Source organism: Leiobunum rupestre, chromosome 2 (genome assembly GCF_980474605.1).
Source record: "Leiobunum rupestre chromosome 2, qqLeiRupe1.1.hap1, whole genome shotgun sequence".
Taxonomy (NCBI): Eukaryota; Metazoa; Arthropoda; class Arachnida; order Opiliones; family Sclerosomatidae; genus Leiobunum; species Leiobunum rupestre.
In genome coordinates, this window is record NC_143385.1 from 81,759,965 (window position 1) to 81,787,009 (window position 27,045).

At 42.1% G+C, this 27,045-nt stretch overlaps 4 protein-coding genes across 7 annotated transcripts in view; 1 reads left to right on the plus strand and 3 right to left on the minus strand.

Moving 5' to 3' along the window:
• Positions 1-24,347, minus strand: part of LOC149959509 (uncharacterized) — a 337,839-nt gene extending 313,492 nt beyond the window's left edge. Inside the window, exons 1-3 of one of the 3 annotated variants that reach the window (XM_090166464.1) lie at positions 24,126-24,344; positions 23,696-24,063; positions 23,406-23,623 (exon numbers count right to left, since the gene is read on the minus strand). In XM_090166464.1, the coding sequence (XP_090022590.1) occupies positions 23,467-23,623; positions 23,696-24,063; positions 24,126-24,305 (705 nt within the window). In that variant the 5' untranslated portion in view covers positions 24,306-24,344 and the 3' untranslated portion in view covers positions 23,406-23,466. Of the gene's footprint in view, positions 1-23,405; positions 23,624-23,695; positions 24,064-24,125 lie in introns of those variants that run through there. The other 2 variants (XM_090166467.1, XM_090166465.1) reach the window with 2 other exon arrangements.
• LOC149959523 (acetylcholinesterase-like) lies at positions 126-2,014 on the minus strand. The gene is made up of 4 exons (XM_090165267.1): positions 829-2,014; positions 563-793; positions 318-496; positions 126-261 (listed from the first exon to the last, which is right to left on the minus strand). The coding sequence occupies exons 1-4, from the start codon at positions 2,010-2,012 to the stop codon at positions 257-259; spliced, it is 1,599 nt and encodes a 532-aa protein (XP_090021393.1). The 5' UTR covers positions 2,013-2,014; the 3' UTR covers positions 126-256.
• Positions 15,091-16,037, plus strand: LOC149959524 (uncharacterized). Of its 2 annotated transcripts, none has more exons than XM_090166469.1 (3): positions 15,091-15,319; positions 15,382-15,749; positions 15,820-16,037. In XM_090166469.1, exons 1-3 carry the CDS (start codon positions 15,140-15,142, stop codon positions 15,974-15,976), a joined length of 705 nt encoding a protein of 234 aa, XP_090022595.1. In that variant the 5' UTR covers positions 15,091-15,139; the 3' UTR covers positions 15,977-16,037. The 2 variants fall into 2 exon arrangements, with proteins under 2 accessions (XP_090022595.1, XP_090022597.1); XM_090166471.1 differs by having other exon boundaries at positions 15,091-15,301.
• Positions 17,855-19,591, minus strand: LOC149959525 (acetylcholinesterase-like). Its single transcript, XM_090165170.1, has 3 exons — positions 18,229-19,591; positions 17,984-18,162; positions 17,855-17,927 (listed from the first exon to the last, which is right to left on the minus strand). The coding sequence occupies exon 1, from the start codon at positions 19,571-19,573 to the stop codon at positions 18,335-18,337; it is 1,239 nt and encodes a 412-aa protein (XP_090021296.1). The 5' UTR covers positions 19,574-19,591; the 3' UTR covers positions 17,855-17,927; positions 17,984-18,162; positions 18,229-18,334.
• Positions 24,348-27,045: the final 2,698 nt, after the last annotated feature.

The following is a 27,045-nucleotide window of genomic DNA, read 5'->3' on the forward strand; positions in this document are numbered from 1 at the left end:
TGTGAATTGGGAAACGAAAGGCTCTCTTAGCAGGAACACATTTTTGGTATTACTCATATAGAATTTAGTTCCATACTTTTAAATAGAAGATAATAAACAAGGAAAAACTAATAAATTTTCCATATTTAATGACTTATATTAGATTACTTTGAGAATGAAATATTTGAATAGAGTACAAATATGATAATGCAACGTAAAATATGATGGTATTTCATTTAGACTTTTCCAAAAATTCAATTATACGATTTATTTACTGTTAGTCTGAAACGACAAAATGAAATGATGAAATCGAAATTTAATGGTTAAGATGGACTTACGAAATGACTGCAAATAACGGGGATATATTTTATGCCAAAATGCGCATTGTTGAATTCGAAGATTCTGGGCGGTCCTGACCGTCATATTTTCACTTCCTTCGAAGAAGACGTGTTCTCTGACGACGTTGCTGTACCGTGGCCAATCCTGACCATTGTCCGAATGTTTTCCATTCGGGTTTCTGTAAATTTAAGGATTTACGAGATATATGGTTTAAAATAAATTTCAATACATTTAGTTCACTAACCCAAACTTGGCGAAATTGGTCCAAAGCCTCATAACAAGGCGAGAGAGCTGGTCCTCTTGATCGGTGAAGCCTTTCTCTTTGAGGAGAGGCCAGCCAAACACGAACTCTAACTCGTCCGAATGAAGCGACCCGAAGTTCCAAGGCGCCAAGGAATTAGACGGATGATGACTGAACTGGTAGCGATAGATTTGGTTTCCGTTTTGGGCCAGTTGGTCATTCATGGCGTTCAGAGGACAAAGGAAGTGCAAATCGGTCGAGAAACGAGCCAGCTGTCTTCGTGATCGGGGTTCTCCCAGTCGGTGTAAAAATGTTTGACAAACTCCTTTTGAGACGCGTCTTTCAAACCAAGCGTCGTTTGAATGTACGCTATGAAGGTCGAATCGCGTACGTATTCCTTCGAAGATATGCCCGATGCGATAAGTGGGAATACCACTCCGTCCTCGGTCGTTGCTCCGAGCATCACGTCAATTTCGGGAGACACTTCTCCAAACGCGAGTTCGGGTTTCTTCGTGACGTAGGATCCATCGACGACCGGGACGAACGTGTGCGCCGTTTCGCTCGGTATTTCCATAGCCGCTTCCGCCAGTGCTTGAGCGTCCATTTGACGCAAACAGACCACAATGTCCTTCGCTCGTTTCGCGTCATTCGAGCACTTGGTATTGTGTCCTAATAACTCCGCCGCTTTTCTAGCGGAGAAAGTATAACTCGTGACCCACCCGGCGTTGGACCTTTGGCTTTGCGCGATGACGCGGCGAAATAATCCGCGACTGGATGGAATGGTGAGATGGTAGGAGACGGAAGCCGCGCCGGCGCTCTGGCCAAACACGGTGACCCGTTCGGGATCGCCTCCGAAACGCGCGATGTTGTCTCGAACCCACTGGAACGCCAATGCTTGATCCATCAGACCCACGTTTCCCGGAGTTTCCTCCGCCTCGAGGTACAAGAAGCCGAACACGCTCACGCGGTAGTTCAAGGAAACGACGATAACGTCGCTTTCCGAGGCGAGTAGCTGTCCGTCGTAAACGGGGATCGATGAACTTCCACCTTGGAACGCTCCGCCGTGGACCCATACCATCACGGCGCGTTTCTCAGCCACGGGCTTCGGAACCCAAATATTTAAAGTCAAACAATCTTCCGACGTTTCGTTCTGGGCCGCAACCCACCAGTCCAATCCTTCCATGATGTATTCCGGTTTCACAGCCTGTACGCATGACTTGGATTTGTGACGGGCGCGAAACACTCCGTCCCACGCTTTGACGGGCAGTGGGGGTTTGAATCGTAGTTCGTTGATGGGCGACTCGGCGTAAGGAATACCTAGGTATGCGTCCACCGATTTCCCCAGAGGCGTCGTTATTTCAATTCCTTCAATTTGTCCAGAATCGGTTCTTACGACATTCTGACATTGCACACTTACGACGCAGAGTAACGGAAATATCGCGACGACAATCATATCGTCGACCTTCTCTTTAAAAAGCGTTTTCCCGTTTAACGAGGGAGACCAAACTTCATACCCAGTTTATTATTCTATCTTATCTGTAGCATATACACGAAGTACAGTTTATAGAGGCCTTGAATCTTTTTACATGGAATCCATAACGGTTTGTGTGTATTGTATGCACTTATCGTGTATCCGCCGCCGTCGCATTGTACCAATTTTTGCCAATATTCCTGACCTTTTTGCTAATATACAAAGAACGTATGGGGGACAATGAAACCTTCTTCAATAGATGATATCGCTGTCTCAATTTGGGGCACTCAAGATTAGAGGAATAAATAAATAAACCGCCCAAATTTCGATTATCTCTAAAAATTACGGTTAACTGTTTATTTATGGATAATATTCGTGGTTATAAAACGATTTAATGTGCCAAAAGAATAGATTTTTACTCGGATAATTTTCTTTTATGGAGTAAAACAAACAAAATGGATATTTCTTATCCAAACCCCTAGGTTTTCACAAGATTTGTTTATATTCAAGATTATTGGGTATTTCTCGATTTTCCGAACGCATAGGGGAACTCAAATGTCCGCGACATCTTGTTTCGTTCCCTTGATCTACCTGTTAAAACACGTACCGATTTCTGCCTCGACAAAATGTGGTACGAAAATGCTTTTCCCGTATATAGCGGTTTTTGAGGTCCGTATTTATAAAGAGGAACCCTCTACAGGGCAGAGTTGGCAATTTTTTGATTTAAAAAAAATCAAGTTTTATATAATTATGCATAATAATTTTACCTAAAACAAATATGTTTTAATTTTTAAAGACTTAATCTATTTATATGTATAATGAATTTATTAAATTTAAGCTAATAATCATATAAAAGTTTTTATTTAAAAAACAATATTTTGGTACTTTACAAAATAAATTCGGTGGAATCGCCACCTACAGGTAGAATCAAATGCAACATTAGGGGGAGAAGAACAAGAAAGACTAAATTTAAACCTAAATTATAGAAATTGGCGAAGTTTTTCTTTTTAAAAAATACTAAATAAAAATTGATTTAAACCAATGATTTAAATCAAGTTGTTTTGTTTCCCGTCGGCGTGCTTGAAAGTTCCCGTCGCGATCGAAGGGAAGCCCGCCTCGCTGGCTACGGGCATTTAAGAAAACACCAACCTGTTCCGTGATGGCCTTGTTCTCCCAACGGCTTCGCGCACCCTTCCTTCTTCCGCTAAGAAAGCGACAGCTCATAAGGTCGGGAAAATCGGCGAAGACAAGTTATTCGACGGTGAGTAAACAACATTCGGGATTTTACCACTCTGAAGTTTCCATTTAGTCCGGCGACGATCGGTCTTCTTTGGCTGCCTTAAACGTTACCGAATCGGCCATCCGCACCGCTCTACGTTCGGGGGTCTCGACTCCTTGACACCCCAGCACCCAAAGGATCTCACGGGCCCCAGTTCCGGGGTGTCCTGGCGATTGTCAGCTGAAGTTTCTCATGTATCTCTGTAATCTTACGCTCAGTGGCCTCGTTCCTCCGGAAATGCGCCCGGTACTTCACGGCGATATTCGTCCGATCAGCGTCTGGTCACCATGCTAGCTTACTTCGATCTGTTCTACATCCCACGTAGTCGGGTTTTGGAACCCATGGAGGAGCCGAAGCCGCTTCGTTAACCAGAGTTTTACTTGAAGTCGATTTCTTAAACGCCTTCACCATGGTCCGTTGCGACCGTCCCCTCGAATGCGTTCGTAAAGATATTTCCGATCTCTATTGGTTTTTACGCCAATGCTATAAGGCGCCTTCCCACCTCATCTACGGTGAATCAATTCGGTCATTGGAACAGGGTGTTTAGTGAGGAGATCCTTTAGGTCCGGCGCTTTTTTGCCTCATCGTGCATCGAGTGGCTACTCGCATGTCGTCTGAGATGATTCTTCACTGGGCGGCAGTCCAAGCTAAGTCCTCACCGAATAACTTTCCACAGATATCGGCCCGGAGCCAAACCCTTCCAAGTGCGAGCTGTTGTCTCTCAATTCCGGCTGCTTTGACGATCAATACTACCGAACGATGTTCCATTCAGCAGCTCCTGGAATTAAAATCTTAGCACGCTCCGAATACATCCTCTTAGGGGCTCCTCTTTCGGTCGACGCTATCTGCCTGTCATCTAAAACCGAGGCCTTTATTACCATGGTTGGAAACCTCCGACAACTATCTGCCCATCAGGGTTTTTTCTTGTTGAAGAACTCCATGGCTCTATCTAAGCTGTCGTATGTCCTCCGCAGTGCCCCCGTCTGGCATGACGCTTCTGGCCTTACGTTACGAACACACTAATGGTCGAGGCCCCTTGGTTGCATTGGTCGTTTCCCGGGTCTCAAGGGTGCCCGAGTACCCGCCACGCTTCCACCCTTGCCCTCCCTGCCTTTCTCTCGTCGGTTTCCAGCGTGGAGGCCTTAGTTCGCCCTTTTCGACCAGAGATCGGCGGACTATGGGCTCTAAAGAGTTCGAGAGCTATTTTTGGGTGCGAGCTCCACTCTTCGGGAAAAAATAGAAGAGCGCGAGCTCCACTTTTCCGGAGAAAAGAGAAGAGCACGAGCACGAGCTCCACTCTTCGGGAAAAGAGAAGAGCATGAGCGCGAGCTCCACTCTTCGGGAAAAGAGAAGAGCACGAGCGCGAGGTCCACTCTTCGGGAAAAGAGAAGAGCACGAGCGCGAGGTCCACTCTTCGGGAAAAGAGAAGAGCACGAGCGCGAGGTCCACTCTTCGGGAAAAGAGAAGAGCACGAGCGCGAGGTCCACTCTTCGGGAAAAGAGAAGAGCACGAGCGCGAGGTCCACTCTTCGGGAAAAGAGAAGAGCACGAGCGCGAGGTCCACTCTTCGGGAAAAGAGAAGAGCACGAGCGCGAGGTCCACTCTTCGGGAAAAGAGAAGAGCACGAGCGCGAGGTCCACTCTTCGGGAAAAGAGAAGAGCACGAGCGCGAGGTCCACTCTTCGGGAAAAGAGAAGAGCACGAGCGCGAGGTCCACTCTTCGGGAAAAGAGAAGAGCACGAGCGCGAGGTCCACTCTTCGGGAAAAAAGAGAAGAGCGTGAGCGCGAGCTCAGCCGCTAAGAATAAAAGAGAAGAGCGCGAGCGCGATCTTCAGCGCCGCCCTTAGGGAGCGAAATTTAAAACAATTGATTCCCGCCTTTCTTCACGAATCACATCACGTGGTGCTTTTTCTTAATGTGAATTTCCCAGAATCTATCGGCCTCTGAGAGAGGGCGCTTCTCATTACGAGCAGACCGCGAGCTCTAGCTACTCCTCTTGTACACTCTGTTTAAAAAGTTTTCGACAGGTGAAATTTTTGCTCTCTTTTTAATTCTGCTAGAAAACCATAATAGATAGATCGATGAAACCAATTGCAACTATTATTTATTTTCCAATATCTTTCGTTATTTATCGGTTTCATCCACCAAAAATTAATAGTTTTGGCAGCTACCGTCAAAACTCATTTTTGACAACTTTTTAAATATTGGTTCTACGGCACTGACTCGCGCGTTTTTGAATTCACAATGGTTGATTCATATTTAGAAAGTGGAAACATTTTCCCTCTACAACCAACGGTTGAGAAGTTATCGCGTTTACAAACTTTCGTCGAAATTGGGAAACACCTAAAATGCATCAAGCGATTATTCATAACGCAACTTCGACAGCGATCCAACAACATATTTAATTAAAGGCTGGTTTAAAATTGTGGTAACCATTATTATAAACAATTTCTAACGCAAATAGCTTTTTAAAAGCTTTAGCGTATAAAAAAGGATATTCCTAAAACCACTTGCCAAGTTGTTCTTTGGATTTGTTTTTTTTTAAACCGGCCTTTAATTAAATATATTTTCAATGTTATTGAATCGCTGTCGAAGTTGCGTTATTAATAATCGCTTGATGCATTTTAGGTGTTTCCCAATTTCGACGAAAGTTTGTAAACGCGATAACTTATCAACCGTTGGTTGTAGAGGGATAATTTATCCACTTTCTAAATATGAATCAACCATTGTGAATTCAAAAACGCGCGAGTCAGTGCCGTAGAACCAATATTTAAAAAGTTGTCAAAAATGAGTTTTGACGGTACCCGTAGAGGATAGCGTCGCCGATCAAACGCCGCCGCCGCCGATTATTTAGATAACAACGAAACGCCGCCGCCGATAAATTTAATTTCGGCGGCACCGCCGCCGACGCCGCCGAAACATTTTCATTTCTCCGCCGAAATAATTTCCATTATTAAAGTATAATAATTACGTTTTGAGATCTAAACTACATAGATTTTTCTTTTGGTAGTGCTACGATTCCTAGGCTGTTGGGTGCACCGTACTAGCGTTATAAAATTAAAAATAATTAATAATTTCCAAAAGATCTGGCACCACTGCACCGCGCGCACCAAGATTTTCTGCAGCAGATAGCTGGGAAAGGAGAGAGAGAAACGAAAACGGCTTTGGAGTTGCCTCGCCTCGTATTTTGTAATAAGTACAGAAACGTATCAGCTGCATTGGCTGCATTCAGCAATAACTTTTCTATTACATTTTAAAAATTCCTTTGATACAAAGATAAAATAATTTGTGATAATAGACTTAAATGCGCGAGGAAAAACCGGATTTGGGGGGATGAAATTTCTGCGGTAGAGGGCTGGTTGTCTGTACGATAATGGCGGCGCCCAGCAAAAGTTTATAAAAAGAGTGTATAGATAATAATACTAGTGAAATGGTAGTAAATTAGTACAGTATTGTTATTACTAGCGTAAATGTTTTAGTTTAATAGTATCATATGTGACATAGTTACTCATAAGGGTGCCTCTGTTTAACATATCTGTATTAAAAATTTAAATGAGACCTTGTTTCACAGCCACCAAAGACTATATAAAGCTACGCGTAACTTTATATAGTCTTTGACAGCCACCAAAGAAAATACAGCACTAACGTCGCGTAAAACTTCCTTCCCCCCTACGCGAGAACTAGTTTTGATGACGATAAAACCGTCATCGACTGGGAAGTGACGTCAATAACGTCATATCCTTGCAACAAGGTATCATTATGAAAAAATTCTTTCAGGCACACTTATGATTAAATAAGTTACATCTGATAGTATGTAACCAAAGTTACCTCTTCTTTGTTTTGGAAAAAAGTGGTTCCTATTTTAATAAAATACATTCTATTAAACATGTATTTTTTTAAATGTGTTTAACAATTTAAGTTCTAGCTTTCTATTAAAAGACTGGCGCTATTTCTGAGGGGGACATGCGTCAGATTTATAGCCCGGTGTACCCGGTAAGATTCAAACCACACCACCGGAGGTCTGTCATCATTATGCCCTACGCCAGCGTCCACAGACCCGCACAGGCGGCAAAACCAGCATGAGCAGCAGTACCCCACTACTGATGGTAGCGCCTTTGACGCAAGCCACTCAACCCAGCAGAAGGTGCAGCAATGGGTTGACCAGCCCCCACTTCGCACACAGCAGTGGGAATAAGAGCAGATGCTCTGGCAACGCCAGCCGACACCCTACCTAGAAAGGTACAGAGCCAAGCCCTTTGGAAGGAGCGCATAAAGGGGAACGGCGGGCACACAGCAGCCCGCACAACCCGGCACAGCTGGCACCGGATATCCCGGTATAACCCCAAAATGCCGGGAGATGGGTCCGCCGTGCCCTCATACGGAGGCCCGCAGCCCCACAGCAGGCAACTCAATCCGCCGAGACGGCCAGTTTGCCCGGCCCCTCTCCGTTAGCCTGGGCCGAAGCCCAGTTACCAGCCCACACCGGACCGAAGTCGGAGGTGGAGATAGGACCATTTGGACGGAGCTACAGTTGTAACATCTACCAGTGCGCCATCGCCCGTGACGGGTTACAAGAGCCGGACCCCGACTCCCCGGTAAAGCCACCACTTATTGCACACTCCGACCCCGCGTGGGCCATTTCTGAGGGGGGGGCAGTTTTCCCCCTTAGGCGCCGCCGCCAATTATTTTCAACGCCGCCGATTATTTTCTGAAAATCGGCGCGCCACGCCGCCGCCGAACTAATTATCGTTCCCGCCGCCGCCGTTGAAAATTGGTCGGCGCTATGCTCTAGGTACCCGCCTAAACTATTAATTTTTGGCGGACGAAACCGATAAATAACGAAAGATATTAGAAAATAAATAATAGTTGCAATTTGTTTCATCGATCTATCTATTATAGTTTTCTAGCATAATTAAAAAGAGGGCAAAAATTTCACCTGTTGAAGACTTTTTAAACAGAGTGTACTAAAAGAGAAAAGCGCGGGCGCGGTCTCGCCCTCTTGTACTAAAAGAGATGAGTAGGGTTGGCAATTTTTTGATTAAAAAAAATCAAGTTTTATATAATTATGCATAATAATTTTACCTAAAACAAATATATTTTAATTTTTAAAGACTTAGGGCCCGTTCCAGAGACATTTTCAAAACTCTCGTAAGTTAAAAAGTTACGAGAGCAAATCTACGAAACCCGAACTCTCGTATCTTAAACGCGTTCCAGAGACAACTTTTCAAGAATTCGTAAACTCCCGCTCTCGTATCTTTCGCCTTTTTTTTTTAATAAGCTCCGCCATAGCCAATAGAAACGCTGGAAAATATCGGTGGGAAGCGGGTTTTTTCAAGCGCTTAGTTAAGCCTTAGCTTTGACTTGTTATTTATTTCATGTAAACAGTGGCAATTTTCCACTTTCGACTTTCAGTTATTTTACTATATATATTAAACTTTATTTACATATTTTCAAATTTTGTTGTTATTTACATTTGTTTTTATATAGCATTTACATTTATTATTCATAAGTTTTACGCGAAATTGTTTTAAAAATTGGGCAAGCAAAGGAGGAGTGCAAAATGCAAAGAAGTTTAACCAAGGTTGAAGGAAAGGGAAGAAATTGTGGCTGAGCTAGAATATGTTTGGTCAACAGAGTTATGAGAATAGGGAAGGGCCAAGATATCATAAGGATCAGGAAAGTCCACCACTAGCCAGAACAAGTGGTGTTTTTATTGGTATGCCAAGTGCGGGGTGTTTTCACATTACTCCTACGAGTACTCCACCGAGCGTGGATGGTAGTGCTCCCTTTCATTTGGCTTCAAATTGACGGCAAAATATTTCTAGAAAGTAGAGGTTATCAATATTTAATTTAAATTTAATTGAGCTTCCCATATTGATGACAACACAATTAAATAAAAACAAAGATTGACAAAGCAAAATATTGCCAATGAAATGGGTATAATTAGAAAAAATCAGTTTAGGTATATTACTTACTAGAAGCATGGATTATTTAATCCATGCTAGCAGATATAACTACATTTTTAAATAGATGCCAGGGCTGAAAAACCACTTCTAGATCCGCCTAGGCCAACGGTAGGAGAAATTTCAAAAGTGGTATTGTTAACGTTGCTCTTTTCCTACATTCCCGGAAAAACAGATTGACATAAATTTACATATAAGTAATAATTTGGTATACGTGTTAAAGGTGATAAAATAAGCCATAAGAAACATCAAACATTACCTGTGTCCTCCGAACCCATTGCTACTAACAATGCTGAAACATTAGACAACGTTGCCCTGTCGGTAGTAAATAATCAAGAACGATTGAATGGGCTTTAGAAAATGATTCTAAACGAAATGGTAGCTCAACATCTTCAATTTTCTCTCTCCTTTTTGAGTAATTTGGACAATACCAATAAAATTCTGGTGGCCATACACAACTCTCTTGTTCGGACTGAAAAGGAAATTTAACTTCAGTGATCTCGCCTTTATAAACGAATAATTAATAACCCTGAAACATAATTACATAAACCAGTAGTATGTCTACTCCTTTAAAATAAACTTAATGAATATTACTGATTACCTTTTCTCTAGCTTTCAGATGTAAAACTTCCCACAACAATGAAACTTATTTCTTTATTATTGTCAGCCAGTGATGTTCCGCCGCGATTTAGGAATGTACTTTCCACCTAGGTCAAAATGTACTTTTGGAGGATAAAATGTACTTTTCGTTTATAAGCTGAGCGGCGCGCGCCCTCGAGTTTTATTACCAAAAAGCGCGGGAAATTTCAAAACGTTATTACTAAAGAGAGCGGGAAATTTCAAAACGTTTCTAGTTTTTAACTTTTCTTATTGCTATAATCATATGTAACATAATCACTCATAAGGATGCCATAAAAGCATTTTCGTTAATGAAACCTTGTTCACGTAATATGACGTAAATTACGTCACTTACAACTCCGTGACGAAATACGCGTCATCAACTTTACCGATTGGAAACGGAAGTTAGTGAGAATTCCTCACGCGTTTCTGGCTTTGTCCCATGTCAAGTTTAGCTCGTGCCTCGCGATCACATGATTTCATTTCCATGGTAACCTTTTCAATAGCGCAAGGATTATAAGCATTTCTGTATTTTTGAGAGGGATACTTATCCATAGAAATCTCATAGGTAACTAGAATGCTGCCATGTAACTGGCAAATGGACCAAACGCCGTGGCAGACGATAGCTAGATCTCAGCCAATCAGAGCTCAAAGTGTGGTTCTGCCATGAATTTAATGCCTTCAGAGAGAATGACATCAACTAACTCCCGCTATAGTAGCGGAACCAAGGAGGATTATTATCCTCCTTGGCGGAACCACATTACGGCCTCTCATTGGCTGAAGGTTCAAGGCGAACTGGCGTCAAGCTCGGCCGTAGGCGGCAGCATTCTAGTTACCTATGAGATTTCTATGTACTTATCAGTAATTATGTTACATATGCTATAATAAAAGAACAAACTTTAATAACGCAGATGTTCGTAGGTAGAACTCAGATGTTACATTACACAAAATTAGATGATGGACGCGAAAATTGTAAATACAAGAAATGAGTAGAAACAAAAATGTGGACTTAAAATTTGTTTGCATATTTTCAAAAACTTGTTTACAGTCTCCTTGATTTTGATAAGCCCAACTGTCCAAAGTCTCCTAAAACCCACCCCCTCTATAGTGTGGTGAAAACCCGAAAAGAAACAGTAAAATAGTAAGTACACAAAACATTCCACAAAACAAATGTACACCTGTTACCCCGCGAGTGATTCAGAGCGGCCAAGTAGATTTCACTATCAATTTCTTGCATTTAAAGCTGCTCTATGTCCGCAAAAGGGGTTGACCCCCCCCCCCCTATTGATACTGATGAACGGTCAAAAGAAGAAGTCCGAAATATTAACTGCCTTTAAAACGCAGCTGCCCTTGAAAATCAGTATTCCAGTAAGTCCGAGCTATGAGCGAAATTTCGCTATCTATACAGGTGGCTGAGGTGGGGAGGGTGGGAGAGCGGGGGTTTACAATGGAAATTCGGAGATAAGCAGAAAATTTGTGATGGTTAAATTTAAAACAATCCCCCAAATTAAAAAAATGTACTAAATATATGTCAAAAATATAAAAATGTATTTTCGTTTCATATATTTTCAAAATGTACTAAATACGTATCTGAAAGTTTACTTTGGTATCATAAATTTACAAAATGTACTAAATACGTATTAAAAATCTCCAAATGTATTTTTGTACTTCAAAATCAAAAATGTATTAAAAAAGTACAAATGTACCGCTTGGAACATCACTGTTGTCAGCTGACCAAAGTTTTGGTGATTTTTTTAACGGAGCTGTCTCCATCTGGTTTTTCTCTTAAGATCAGTTTGGCGGTAGATTTGAATTTCATTTGGATATTTTACAAAGGTGGTTATCACCTTCCTGTAATTTTTTATCCATAAAAGCAGTTAGGGCTTCAAAAAACATTGCATTAAGTATTTTTGGGAGTTTTTTATCATTGGGTATCAGGTCAAAAGGGAGATGTGTTTCCTTTCTCTTTAAATGATAGCTACAATTATAAATAAAAACTTCTATTTGAGGAATTAAATAATTTTTATTATAAGTGGAGCATATGTAAAAATATTAAGGTGTAATACAAAAAATTATTTGGCTGTTGAAGTTTACACTGTGAACGATTCGACAAACACTCAACTTGATAATAATTCGCCGTCTTTCCAAAACAAATACAGCACATGATTATGCGGATCTGCAATAAGATAATTTTAAATTTATTAAAACGAAAAGATAGTTCTTTCTTTGTTTCGTTTTATTATTAAATAAAAATAGTGGTAAAGGAATTCTTACCTGCGTAGCGGAATCTATGGAGCGCCCTTCAATTCAGGCCTCGGCCATTCCCATTTGTAGCGCAATGTTCAGTTAAATGTTTCATTATTAGTGCCAAAAATCATTTTTTTAAATCAATTCTTAGTATTGGGACACTCACGATACATTATTTTCAGCGGGATGTCTGTTTCGATGTTGTTTACACCTTGATTTATCTCGTTAGCTCGAAGAAATTCCACCGCCATTTTCTAAAAAATGATTATTTTCGCCTCCAAACGCATTTACGAGAGCTCTACGATAGCTCCTGAGCTGTCGTAGAAGATACTAGACTTTTTGTCTCGGTAAAACGTCTCTGGAACGCGTTTTTGAAAAAGTTTCGTATTTCTACTAGACACGCCCCCTTTTTCGTAACTTTACGAAAGTTTTTCGTCTCTGGAACGGGCCCTTAATCTGTTTATATGTATAATGAATTTATTAAATTTAGGCTAATAATCATATAAAAGTTTTTATTTTAAAAAAATATTTTGGTACTTTACAAAATAAATTCGGCGGAATCGCCACCTACAGGTAGAATCCAATGCAACATTAGGGGGAGAAGAACAAGATAGACTATATTTAACCCTGCTCGAACTACTCACTGTGAAAGAGAAGAGCTCGAGCTCGGAAATTTGGTTTTTGCCTATCTCTGTATTCACCTGCCTCTATTTACTCTGAGTACTTGATTTGTCAAAACATTGGCAACTTCTTTCGGGTGACGTCTTACCTTCCCCCGATCACCGAAGTCATCAACGTGTGTGGGAGGCCCCACTGGTTGAAAAGTCTATCGCACAGCTGGTCACTCGTGCATCCAGTTAAAAGGACAAAGCCAGGCTACTCTCGGTGTATTCTGAAATCTCTGGGTGCTGGCTAAACGCCTTTCCTTCGCCGTCCCTGGGTACACTTTTGGACGACGACTCTTTCCGTGTCGCTGTTGGCCTTCGGTTGGGTTCCGAATTTTGTGTGCCGTAGATTCCTTTGGCACCCACGGTTTGAGTTGCGCCGTCAATGACACACATCTGTTGTTCCAGCAACCACCCGGACGGGATGTCCCGTTGTCCGGTGCGAAATCCCTGGTTTGGGACTTTACATACATCGACCCTCTCGCCCCATACTTTTTGGCGTCTTCCTCTTCAGCCCCCCTCTGGGCACCAACACAGGCCAAATTAAGGAAGAATTCCAAAGACGTGGGTCTTGAAAATCAATTTATTTTCACTGCGGTGGCCATCGAAACTCTCAGAGCCTTCAGACGGGATGGTCTCGCCTATCTTCATTTTATCGGGCGTCGGATCAGGGAGGCAACTGGCGAGTATCGGTCGGTGGCTTTCCTTTTGCATTCAATTAAATTTGTTCGTGTTTCGTGACATTTGAAGAATAAAAAGATCGCAATTCAATTAGAAACTTTCATTTAAACAACGGTGACACTTTGAAACACCTTCGTTTTACGTCAAATGTCCTTTACACACTTATCCTACTTATTCTAATTTAATATCGCACTTTTGGTACTAGTGATCGCAGTGATGGGCAGCAAATTTTGTCCGTGTGCACAGTCGTTTTCCCGTGCGCCAGACCAACGGTAAAAGGTGGTAAAACTATAAAATTGAGACGTAAAAGGACACATTACGAGGAAAATACCACTTAGCAGCGACACTTCTGCCACTATGATTTGTTGTAGTTCTTTGTACAAATCAAGACGTCAGTAAACATAAGCAACCACGTTTATGGGAAAGTGATTACTACAGACTGGAATTTGCCAGGCTTTTTCTTTCGATTACAAAGAGTAGAATGTGTTGCTAGAGAATGGTATTTTTCTCCAAGTATAGAAACGGGAGATACAAATAAATATTAAAGGGCAACACAAGTGAGCTGGCAAAAAAAGAAAAAGAAGCATGCTTTCCATCCCCCCCAACCCCTCACTCGACCTTGGCAGAGGCGGGCAGAGTCAACCGTAAATTTCGCACTTTACTGACTTTACACACATTTTACCACCGAACTTGCTTTGCAATTTAAGATACATTGTAAAACAGTTACTAAGCCTTGGAAACTATCTACCAATAAATTAGGGACGTTATTGTTCCCGTGTGGATTCAGCTTTGGACCTGTGGACCAGTTAGGCGTCAGTTGAAGCACAAACAATGGTCGATAAAACTTTCAATTTAAATCAAATGCAAAGTTACTAGAAATAATAAGAGATGGCGCTAAAGCATGACATTGGCTGATATTCCTATTGACCTTCAGACTAAAGCTAGTGGTCCACCTGAGGTTACGTAACCGTGTGTAGAAAGTAAAATAACCTAAAGATGGGCGTCCACTACTGTTGTTGACAATCAGCGTCTACGTATTAGCACCAAAGATAATGGACGTGCACTTTTTGAAACGTAAATAAAACGCAGATATAACGCCATGCGACGTGGAAGTGACGTAACGCTTGCGATACGGTTACGTAACCTCTGGTGGACCACTATATTTAGACGGTACACCATTTTATATTACACATATACTCTTGCCTTTATACATATTGAGTAACATTAGCTCAAACTTTAAAATTTATCATAAGGTAATTTACCAATAATAAAATACTACCTCTTTTAACGAATATTAAAAAAGTTGTTAAAATATCACAAATCAGTGTCTTCGATATAATTTAACTTGGGCAAAATTCCCAATTTCCCACCACATAACTAGCCAAAAAACCTCGAGGAAATTATTTTCAAAATGATTTTTTTAAGACACCAAGCACAGATCTAAGGACTCGTGTTGAACCGAATAAAAAAATTCTATACAGGCAATCTCATTTACAAAGAGCTTTTTTTTGAAAACCTATTTTATCTTTATGCACAGATCAAAGAACCTTAAAAAAAATATTTTGGCCATATAAAAGGAGTCTCTAAACTGGTTTGGACCACAACGATCTCATTGTCTCGAGCTAATAGTGTCTCTAATCAGCTGATTAAATATAACGATGGCCTTTTTCGGAGTTTCGATGTTAGCTTTCTTGGTCACCCTCGTTCACAGTCAAGGAGAAGATGAACCGAGTTCCAGGTGGTATAACGGCGCTGGACAACAAAACTGGAATAACGGGTTAAATCGACCTCAGTATCCTGGTCAAGGATACTTTCCTCAAGTACAACTACTATTCAAAGTTTTCCGTACAATTTTGTCCTTGGTAGGTAGGAGGTACAAAAAACTGTGATTCTGTTGTAGCAACCTGGTTTCGGTGGAGCCGGGCTCTTACCGGGAGGAGGGTTCAACTCTGGAAGCGGTGGTTCATCTTACGGGAACAACATGAACACTCCTTGGTTCAACTCTCATAACAGCGGCGCCAACCATTACTCGTACGCCAGCTCGCTGTTCGGATCTTTTTCATCCTTCTCTCAGAGTTGGTCGACTGGTATGTCCTCAAGGAAGCAAGGTGCCGAGAAGACTTCAGCCATTATCGACGCCGCTGCCAAGGCCATCACCAGAGTTGGAGGACAAGTGGGAGAGAACTGTCTCTTTCGAGTTTTGTGTGAATCAGCTGTCAATCCCCAACGCTTCACCCGTTTCTCACCGTTGGTCGCCGATTTCGTCAAGTATGCAGACAGCTCTCTCTTGTAATTGGCTTCTTCTCTGAATTACTAACAGCATTTTATGTCCTAATAGGGCCGTCGGCGAGGAAGTGCCCGACAGCCTGAAGTCGTTGGTGACCGCCTTCTCCTTCGGACGAGGGAAGCCCTTGCAGTCTTGTTCCAGACGGTACTCTGGTTGCAAATCAGCTCCTTCACAGTTGATGTCCGATGTCAATGGTGTCAGCTTATAAAGCATATAATTATTATGTACGTCTTGTTCGTGATATTCGAATAAAATTATTTTTAACGAAATTAACGTATTCTCTTTTTACAATTACCGATAACAAAGTTTTTGAGTGATTAGTGTTTCTAGAAAAAACCACTGAAGTGTTGCCCTTCCCATCACGATGGGTCGAAACTATTCAGTTATTCTTGCGGATAGAATCACTCTACATTCTGAAGGTTCAGAGTATTGAACCTACACTCTCAATTCCTACTTAAATTTTAAACAGCTAAATCGTCTACTTATCCCGAATTTAATGTCTAAAGCATTTTATTCGGGACTACCTATTCGCCACCACAGAATCTAAAGTAAGATGACGTCATAGGTAGAACATAGTGTAAATGGTTTTGGCAAATCTTGTATTGTTGGAGTAAAAAAACTAATTACGCAGCAAAACTTTTAAATTTCTCGGCGGCCACGGCGCGTCAAAATTTAAAGTACTCGCCAACGGCGGTTTATTGTCGTTGGATCGGCGATGCAATGGTGTGGTCATAGGGTTACTCTTCTTACCCTACTTTATAATCCCAGAACGAGAGGGAAGCACCCACCTACTTCTTGAGGGAAGGAACACTAGAGCAACAACTTTGGTACCGGGGCTCATCCAACCTTCGCCAATCTTCGACCTAAAAATTATGATCTTCAAAATTTAATTTAATCACGTGACCTCCCTGGACAGTAAAACCAAGGATCCTATATGTTAGAAGGATAGGTAGCCCTCCGGCCAGCCCATGTTTTCCAAAACGCCGGCAGCGCCAACGATATTAAGAGAGCCACTAAACGTGGGACGTCTTGTTTCTATTCCCTCAAGGACAAATTTTGGCGGCACTTCCTCCGGAAAAGGCGCAAAATGTATCGAGACACGTTCTTAGGATGGGAAATTCCGCGTCCTCACGGAGAAGAGCGGTTAAATCATCGGCGAACGTGGCGTTAGTTAGCCTCCTGTGAGGAACCAGTTCGTTAGGGCGAGCGAGTTTAAGATCAAGAAAGCGAATGAGAGGTTCAATAGCGATCGAGAAAAGAGCGCCAGATAGTGGGCAGCCTTGGCGGATGCCAGGGTTAAATTTAACAGATGGGGTAAGCGAGTTATTAATTTTGATGTGAAACGACGAGTTGCCATAAAGCGAGAGGGCCAGAAAATTCGGAAGGGAAACCGAAAGCGACAAGAGTTTGGAAAAGATAATCATGGAGGATGGAGTCGAATGCTTTCTCGAAGTCTATATTCACGAAAGCGAGGGGTTCATATTTGACGTCAGCGAGATCAATGAGATCTTGAAGAACGTTTAAATTATCGAAAATGGTGCGAGAAAGAACCGAATAAGATTGAGAGGGGGAGATAATATCAGTGAGAACTTTATTAGAGAGAGAGAGAGAGAGAGAGAGAGAGAGAGAGAGAGAGAGAGAGAGAGAGAGAGAGAGAGAGACCGCTTTGTTCCCCCTCGTGATTCCGCGAAACGAACGTTTTTTGCATGTTATTTTTATTTTAGTGTGGTGTATATTTCTATTTTAGTGTATTTGTTAACATTGGTTTTATATTTTGAATTTTAGCTTCCGTTCCCATTAATAGATGGCTCCACGTCGATCCGACACTTGCTTTAAAGTTTTAACAAGTATGTCTCTAGGTGTAACCTTGGTTTTCCAGCTTTTTACCGACAAAAATTGGGGAACGAAAGGCTCTCTTAGCAGGAACACATTTTTGGTATTACTCTTGGGAGACAATAGAATTTAGTTTCATACTTTTAAATAGAAGATAATATACAAGGAAAAACGAATAAATTTACCATATTTAATGACTTATATTAGATTACTTTGAGAATGAAATATTTGAATAGAGTTCAAAAATGATAATGCAACGTAACATATGATGGTATTTCATTTAGACTTTTCCCAAAATTCAATGAAACGATTTATTTACTGTTAGTCTGAAACGACAAAATGAAATGATGAAATCGAAATTTAATGGTTAAGATGGACTTACGAAATGACTGAAAATAACGGGGAAATATTTTATGCCAAAATGCGCATTGTTCAATTCGAAGATTCTGGGCTGTCCTGACCGTCATATTTTCACTTCCTTCGAAGAAGACGTGTTCTCTGACGACGTTGCTGTACCGTGGCCAATCCTGACCCTTGTCCGAATGTTTTCCATTCGGGTTTCTGTAAATTTAAGGATTTACGAGATATATGGTTTAAAATAAATTTCAATACATTTAGTTCACTAACCCAAACTTGGCCAAATTGGTCCAAAGCCTCATAATGAGGCGAGAGAGTTGGTCCTCTTGATCGGTGAAGCCTTTCTCTTTGAAAAGAGGCCAGCCAAACACGAACTCTAACTCGTCCGAATGAAGTGACCCAACGTTCCAAGGCGCCAAAGAATTAGACGGGTGATGACTGAACTGGTAGCGATAGATTTTGTTTCCGTTTTGGGCCAGTTCAGAGGACAAAGGAAGTGCAAATCGGTCGAGAAACGAGCCAGCTGTCGCGTCGCGCTTTCTTCGTGATCGGGGTTCTCCCAGTCGGTGTAAAAATGTTTGACAAACTCCACTTGAGACGCGTCTTTCAAACCAAGCGTCGTTTGAATGTACGCTATGAAGGTCGAATCGCGTACGTATTCCTTCGAAGATATGCCCGATGCGATAAGTGGGAATACCACTCCGTCCTCGGTCGTTGCTCCGAGCATCACGTCAATTTCGGGAGACACTTCTCCAAACGCGAGTTCGGGTTTCTTCGTGACGTAGGATCCATCGAGGACCGGGACGAACGTGTGCGCCGTTTCGCTCGGTATTTCCATAGCCGCTTCCGCCAGTGTTTGAGCGTCCATTTGACGCAAACAGACCACAATGTCCTTCGCTCGTTTCGCGTCATTCGAGCACTTGGTATTGTGACTGGATGGAATGGTGAGATGGTAGGAGACGGAAGCCGCGCCGGCACTCTGGCCAAACACGGTGACCCGTTCGGGATCGCCTCCGAAACGCGCGATGTTGTCTCGAACCCACTGGAACGCCAGCGCTTGATCCATCAGACCCACGTTTCCCGGGGCTTCCTCCGCCTCGAGGTACAAGAAGCCGAACACGCTCACGCGGTAGTTCAAGGAAACGACGATAACGTCGCTTTCCGAGGCGAGTAGCTGTCCGTCGTAAACGGGGATCGATGAACTTCCACCTTGGAACGCTCCGCCGTGGACCCATACCATCACGGCGCGTTTCTCGGCCACGGGCTTCGGAACCCAAATATTTAAAGTCAAACAATCTTCCGACGTTTCGTTCTGGGCCACGACCCACCAGTCCAATCCTTCCATGATGTATTCCGGTTTCACAGCCTGTACGCATGACTTGGATTTGTGACGGGCGCGAAACACTCCGTCCCACGCTTTGACGGGCAGTGGGGGTTTGAATCGTAGTTCGTTGATGGGCGACTCGGCGTAAGGAATACCCAGGTATGCGTCCACCGATTTCCCCAGAGGCGTCGTTATTTCAATTCCTTCAATCTCTCCAGAATCGGTTCTTACGACATTCTGACTTTGCACACTTACGACGCAGAGTAACGGAAATATCGCGACAGCAATCATATCGTCGACCTTCTCTTTAAAAAGCGTTTTCCCGTTTGACGAGGGATACCAAACGTCATACCCAGTATTATTATTCTATCTTATCAGTAGCATATACACGAAGTACAGTTTATAGAGGCCTTGAATCTTTTTACACGGAATCCTTAACGGTTTGTGATATTGTATGCACTTATGGCGTATCCGCCGCCGTCGCATTGTACCTGGTTATCCCTGACCTTTTTGCTAATATTTCTGGTAACATCACAAAAATGTAGTGAATAGTGTTAACTGTTTTAATTAACTTTTCAAATAACGGAGAAGAAGATATGTTATTCATTCTAGCTAGTGTTGTAATATACAAAGAACGTATGGGGGACAATGAAACCTTATTCAATAGATGATATCGCTGTCTCAATTTGGGGCACTCAAGATTAGAGGAATAAATAAATAAACCGCCAAAATTTCGATTATCTCGAAAAATTACGACCCCTCACACCTCCCTCGAAAGTCCCTTTAACTTCTATTTTAGACCGTCGCCTGTTAGAAATACGGGACGCAAAACCTTCCCGATTCCCAAGACAAGTTATTATTTAACCCCACTCTCAAATCTCGAACAATTCTTTACCAATTAAGGTTCATTAACGACCATGATGTATGTATAAGGTGCAACACACTTTTTAAAGCGTGTAATGATCGTTTCGAAACACGGTATGCTTCCTCGAATAAATGCACTATTAATGTCTTTTTTTTCTGCGCATTTAAAGCGAAAGGGGTCGATGTAAACAAACCGTGACGTCATGTTTTCGAAAGCCTGTTTACAAATTTTAACAAAGATCAAGCCGCGTTCACACTATCGTTTGAAACCGGTTTTCATGGCGAGTTTCTCTCAATTTCATGGGTCAAAACTGGCATTCAAACCGACTTTAACTGGGTTTTAAGCTCTAGTGTGACGCGGTTTTACCATCGCAACTTCGTAGTAACGTGTCTCCATTTAGGGGAAGTCAAACGAAAATTTTGTTGACTTAGGGCCCGTTCCAGAGACATTTTCAAAATTTTGTTCCAGAGACATTTTCAAAATTTTCGTTAAATAACGAAATTAGAAATTTAACGAATTCGCTTTAACGAAAGTCAGCAAAACGCGTCCCAGAGACATTTAAATGAGACTTCGTAATCTACCGCTTTCGTTATTTCGACTTTTTTCCCCCGAAGCTCCGCCCACGGCGCTAGCCAATGAAAACGCCGGAAGCGGGTCACTTTAATCGTTCAGTTAAGCCTTAGCGTTATCTGTTATTTCGATCTTGTAGTCCAATTTAGACTTCATGATCTCGGCTAGTTATCAGTTATTTTATTATATATACAGGGTGTTTTTATTTGCTCGAAAAAGTGTTTTGTTTTTAAACTATGTTTTCTAGAAAGTTGAAATTTGTACTGTACATTATACGTGCCGGGGGACACTTTCTACCAAAATTGCATCTAAGTCGAAAAATATTTTCACGTTTTATGAAATTTTAAATTTTAACCGCTAGGTGCTATAAGAAAATTGTCAATGAGAAAATTGTAGAGCGTCACCAAAAACTTACAAATAACGTTGGTGCGACAAAAATAGTCGTCTTTTTCACTGAGAAAATACGACTTGAAAAAGTCACAAGTCGTATTTTCTCAGTGAAAAATTCTATTTTTGTCGTGCCAAACGCTATTTGTACGTTTTCGGTGATTCACAATTTTCTTATAGCCCCTATAGCAGTTAAAATTTAAAGTAAAAAACAACCGTGAAAATATATTTCGATTTAGATGCAATTTTGGTAGACAGTGTCCCCCGGCACGTATAATGTACCGTACAAATTTCAACTTTCTAGAAAACATAGTTTTTGAAAAAAATTACTTTTTCGAAAAAAAACACCATGTATATATATTACATTTTATTTATATATTTACAATTGCGGGGTGTTTTCACATTACTCCTATGACTACTCCGAGCGTGGGTGATAGTGCTCCTTTTAATTTGGCTTCAAAGAGATGTGGTAAAATATTTTAAAATAAGAAAACACGCCCCCTTTATCGTTATTTAACGAATTTTTTTCGTATCTGGAACGTTTTTATGGTTAAAGCTCAAATTCCTATACTCCAACCAACTTATTCTATAACGTTAACATTTTTAAGAACTAAACAATTAAACTAACTAATTAATGAATTATTTAATTAATAAAAAACTAGCAAATGTAGGATTAAATTTAAACAACAATGGCTTATATTGAAGATAAACAATAGCGAGACAATTTAATTAAGCAATATGAATAATGAATATAACAAATTATTAGTACGTCCTGGCTCTCGAATTAGATTCCCCAAATAACAAATTACAATACTCTTTTCTACTAAACATTAAACCGCGAGATCGTTCTAGCTCGCACGACTATCCCGAGTAACACGACGCAACTTTGACCGCTAAATCGGTGGGTTAGCCCTATGGCGATTAACGCACGGTCGATAAGAGTTATTGTACTTAACTACATCGATGGCGGGAAGGAGTTCTTTACTTCGGATGATCATCTAGTGCACCACAGCTACGGGCTCATCAGTGACGGGCATCCAACGGACGGCTGCTCCGTGGCGAGGCGACCTTTCTGCTCGATTCTGATTACCGACCGACGTCTAACGATACTTCGGCGTAGTTGGTTTCAAATACCGCTTCTAGCTGATCCACGACGGACAGGGCTTCAAAGAGCTTTTTCTGCGCGATACTTTTTAAACTTGTACCCGAGCATAGTTAGTTACCTTCTTGACTCACTTCGAGCGAGAGTCTCCGAGAACTGATTGTCACCACGTGCCCCCGCTGCCTATATTCGGGCTAGCGGATATTGAGCCAGCGCGCGCACTATTTCACAACACGTTTTTGGGTTTGTCCGAGAATCGCCAACGTGTCTTCTACGTTACTACCCCCCATTGAGCCAGGAGCGTTGCTATACATTTTTCAAGTAGATACAATACAATAGATAGAGAGACAGGATTTTCCCCCAAAATACTTTAAAAGATGATTGAAAATATATATACATGGAAATGGAAAGTTGTTGGTTGGATGAATATTGGAATGTATTTACAAAACAAGTCATCGCGCTAAAGCGCCTAAATGTTCGTTACAATTCCCCTAACGAAGTTTCCTACTTCAACCTCGGCCTTGTCATTTTGTTTGCTTACATTGAATCGCTTTTCTCAACACGAAAAATTTTGGACACATAACGCGACTCAAGTAAGTAATAGGATGCCCATGGTTGGATGAGCCCCGGTACCAGAGTTAATGCTCTAGTGTTCCTTCTCTCAAGAAGTAGGTGGGTGCTTCCCTCTCGTTCTGGGATTATAAAGTAGGGTAAGAAGAGTAACCCTATGACCACACCATTGCATCGCCGATCCCAACGACGATAAACCGCCGTCGCGTTGGTGAGTAATTTAAGTTTTGACGCGCCGTGGTCACCGATAATTTTAAAAAATTTTGCTACGTAATTGGTTTTTACTCCAACAATATAAGAAGATTTGCCAAAATCATTTACACTATGTTCTACCTATGACGTCATCGTACTCTAGATTCTGTGGTGGCGAATAGGTAGTCCCGAATAAAATGCTTTAGACATTAAATTCGGGATAAGTAGACGATTTAGCTGTTTAAAATTTAAGTAGGAATTGAGAGTGTAGGTTCAATACTCTGAACCTTCAGAATGTAGAGTGATTCTATCCGCAAGAATAACTGAATAGTTTCGACCCATCGTGATGGGAAGGGCAACACTTGAGTGGTTTTTTCTAGTAAAACTAATCGCTCAAAAACTTTGTTATCGGTAATTGTAAAAAGAGAATACGTTAATTTCGTTAAAAATAATTTTATTCGAAAATCACGAACAAGACGTACATAATAATTATATGCTTTATAAGCTGACACCATTGACATCGGACATCAACTGTGAAGGAGCTGATTTGCAACCAGAGTACCGTCTGGAACAAGACTGCAAGGGCTTCCCTCGTCCGAAGGAGAAGGCGGTCACCAACGACTTCAGGCTGTCGGGCACTTCCTCGCCGACGGCCCTATTTGGACAAAGCAAATACTGTTAGTAATTCAGAGAAGAGGCCAATTACAAGAGAGAGCTGTCTGCTTACTTGACGAAATCGGCGACCAACGGTGAGAAACGGGTGAAGCGTTGGGGATTGACTGCTGATTCACACAAAACTCGAAAGAGACAGTTTTCTCCCACTTGTCCTCCAACTTTGGTGATGGCCTGGGCAGCGGCGTCGATAATGGCTGTAGTCTTCTCGGCGCCTTCCTTCCTGGAGGACATGCTGGTCGACCAACTCTGAGAGAAGGATGAAAAAGCTCCGAACAGCGAGTTGGCGTACGAGTAATGGTTGGCGCCGCTGTTCTGCGAGTTGAACCAAGGAGTGTTCATGTTGTTGCCGTAAGATGAACCGCCGCTTCCAGAGTTGAACCCTCCTCCCGGTACGAACCCGGCACCGCCGAAACCAGGTTGCTACAACAGAAACACAGTTTTTTGTACCTACTACCTACAAAGGACAAAATTGTGCGGAAAACTTTGAATAGTAGTTGTACTTGAGGAAAGTATCCTTGACCAGGATACTGAGGTCGATTTAACCCGTTATTCCAGTTTTGTTGTCCAGCGCCGTTATACCACCTTGAACTCGGTTCATCTTCTCCTTGACTGTGAACGAGGGTGACCAAGAAGGCTAACATCGAAACTCCGAAACAGGCCATCGTTATATTAATAAGCTGATTTAGAGACACTATTAGCTGGAGACAATGAGATCGTTGTGGTCAATTAAGCTTAGAGACTCGTTTTATATGGCCAAAATATATTTTTTAAGGTTCTTTGATCTGTGCATAAAGATAAAATAGGTTTTCAAAAAAGCTCTTTGTAAATGCGTTTGCCTATATAGGCCTAGCAATTTTTTATTCGGTTCAACACGAGTCCTTTGATCTGTGCTTGTAACGAAAAGAGGTTTCCATGGTGTCTTACAAAAAATCATTTTGAAAATATTTTCCTCAAGTTTTTTTGACTAGTCATGTGGTGGGAAATTGGGAATTTTGCACAAGTTAATTAATATCAAAGACGCTGATTTGTGATATTTCAACCATTTTTTTTAATATTTGTAAAATACCTAAAGCTAGTGGTCCACCAGAGGTTACGTAACCGTATCGCAAGCGTTACGTCACTTCCACGTCGAATGGCGTTTTATCGGCGTTTTATTTACGGTTCTAAAAGCGCACGTCCATTATCTCTGTTGCTAATACGTAGACGCTGATGGTCAACAACAGTAATGGACGCTCATCTTTAGGTTATTTTACTATCTACACACGGTTACGTAACCTCAGGTGGACCACTAGCTTTAGTCTAAAGGTCAATAGGAATATCAGCCAATGTCATGCTTTAGCGCCATCTCTTATTATTTCTAGTAACTTTGCATTTGATTCAAATTGAAAGTTTTACCGACCATTGTTTGGGCTTCAACTGACGCCTCCCTAGTCCACAGGTCCAAAACTGAATCCACACGGGAACATTAACGTCCCTAATTTATTAGTGGATAATTTTCAAGACTTAGTAACTGTTTTACAATGTATCTTCATATTTATTTGTATCTCCCATTTCTATACTTGGAGTAAAAGACCATTCTCTAACTACACATTCTACTCTTTGTAATCAAAAGAAAAAGCCTGGCAAATTCCAGTCTGTATTAGTAATAACTTTCCCATAAACGTGGTTGCTTATGTTTACTGACGTCTTGATTTGTACAAAGAACTACAATAAATCATAGTGGCAGAAGTGTCGCTGCTAAGTGGTATTTTCCTCGTAATGTGTCCTTTTACGTATTCTCCGCTTGCACACGGGCAGTGTTTTCCTGGTTTTCTCAATTTTATAGTTTTACCACCTTTTACCGTTGGTCTGGCGCACGGGAAAACGACTGTGCACACGGACAAAATTTGACGGATCTTACCGCCGAGTGCACTGCCCATCACTGCGATCACTAGTACCAAAAGTGCGATATTAAATTAGAATAAGTAGGATAAGTGTGTAAATGACATTTGACGTAAAACGAAGGTGTTTCAAATTGTCACCGTTGTTTAAAAGAAAGATTCTAATTGAATTGCGATCTTTTTATTCTTCAAATGTCACGAAACACGAACAAATTTAATTGAATGCAAAAGGAAAGCCACCGACCGATACTCGCCAGTTGCCTCCCTGATCCGACGCCCGATAAAATGAAGAAAGCGAGACCATTCCGCCCGAAGGCTCCGAGAGTTTCGATGGCAACCGCAGTGAAAATAAATTGATTTTCAAGACCCACGTCTTTGGAATTCTTCCTAAATTTGTGTTGGTGCCCAGAGTGGGCTGAAGAGGAAGACGCCAAGTAGTATGGGCGAGAGGGTCGGTGCGTGTAAAGTGCCAAACCAGGGATTTCCCAGAGGACCACGGGACCAAGGACATCCCGTTACGGGCGGTTGCTGGAACAACAGATGTGAGGGCGCGTTTAATTCAGTCATTGACGGCGCAACTCAAACCGTGGGTGCCAAAGGAATCTACGGGACACAAATTTCGGCACCCAACCGTAGGCCGACAGCGACACGGAAAGAGTCGTTGTCCAAAAGTGTACCCAAGGACGGCGAAGGAAAGGCACCCAGAGATTGCAGAGTACACCGAGAGTAGCCTGGCTTTGTCCCATTAACTGGATGCACGAGCGATCAGCTGTGCGATAGACTTTTCGATCAGTGGGGCCTCCCACACACGTTGATGACTTCGGTGATCGGGAGAAGGTAAGACGTCACCCGAAAGGAGTTCCCAATATGTTGACAAATCAAGTAATCAGAGTAAATAGAGGCAGGAGAATAGGGCGAACTAAGGCCTCCACGCTGGAAACCGACGAGAGAAAGGCAGGGAGGGCAAGGGTGGAAGCGTGGCGGGTACTCGGGCCCCCTTGAGACCCGGGAAACGACGACTGTAATCAAAGGGCCTCGACCATTAGTGTGTTCGTCACGTAAGGCCAGAAGCGCCATGCCACACGGGGGCACTGCATACGACAGCTTAGATAGAGCCATGGAGTTCTTCAACAAGAAAAAACCCTGATGGGCAGATAGTTGTCGGAGGTTTCCAACCATGGTAATAAAGGCCTCGGTTTTAGATGACAGGCAGGCGGAGATAGCGTCGACCGAAAGAGGAGCTCCTAAAAGGATGTATTCGGAGCGTGCTAAGATTTTAATTCCAGTAGCTGCTGAATGGAACATCGTTCGGTAGTATTGATCGTCAAAGCAGCCGGAAATGAGAGGCAGTGTGTCAGAATTTATAGCCCGGTGTACCTAGTAACAGAGACCATACCACCGGAGGCCTATCATCATAGTGCCCTACGCCAGCGTCCCCCTAGCCCGGACAGGTGACAAATCCAGCATGGGTAGCAGAACCCTACTACTGATGGTCTCACCTTTGACGCAAGCCACTCAACCC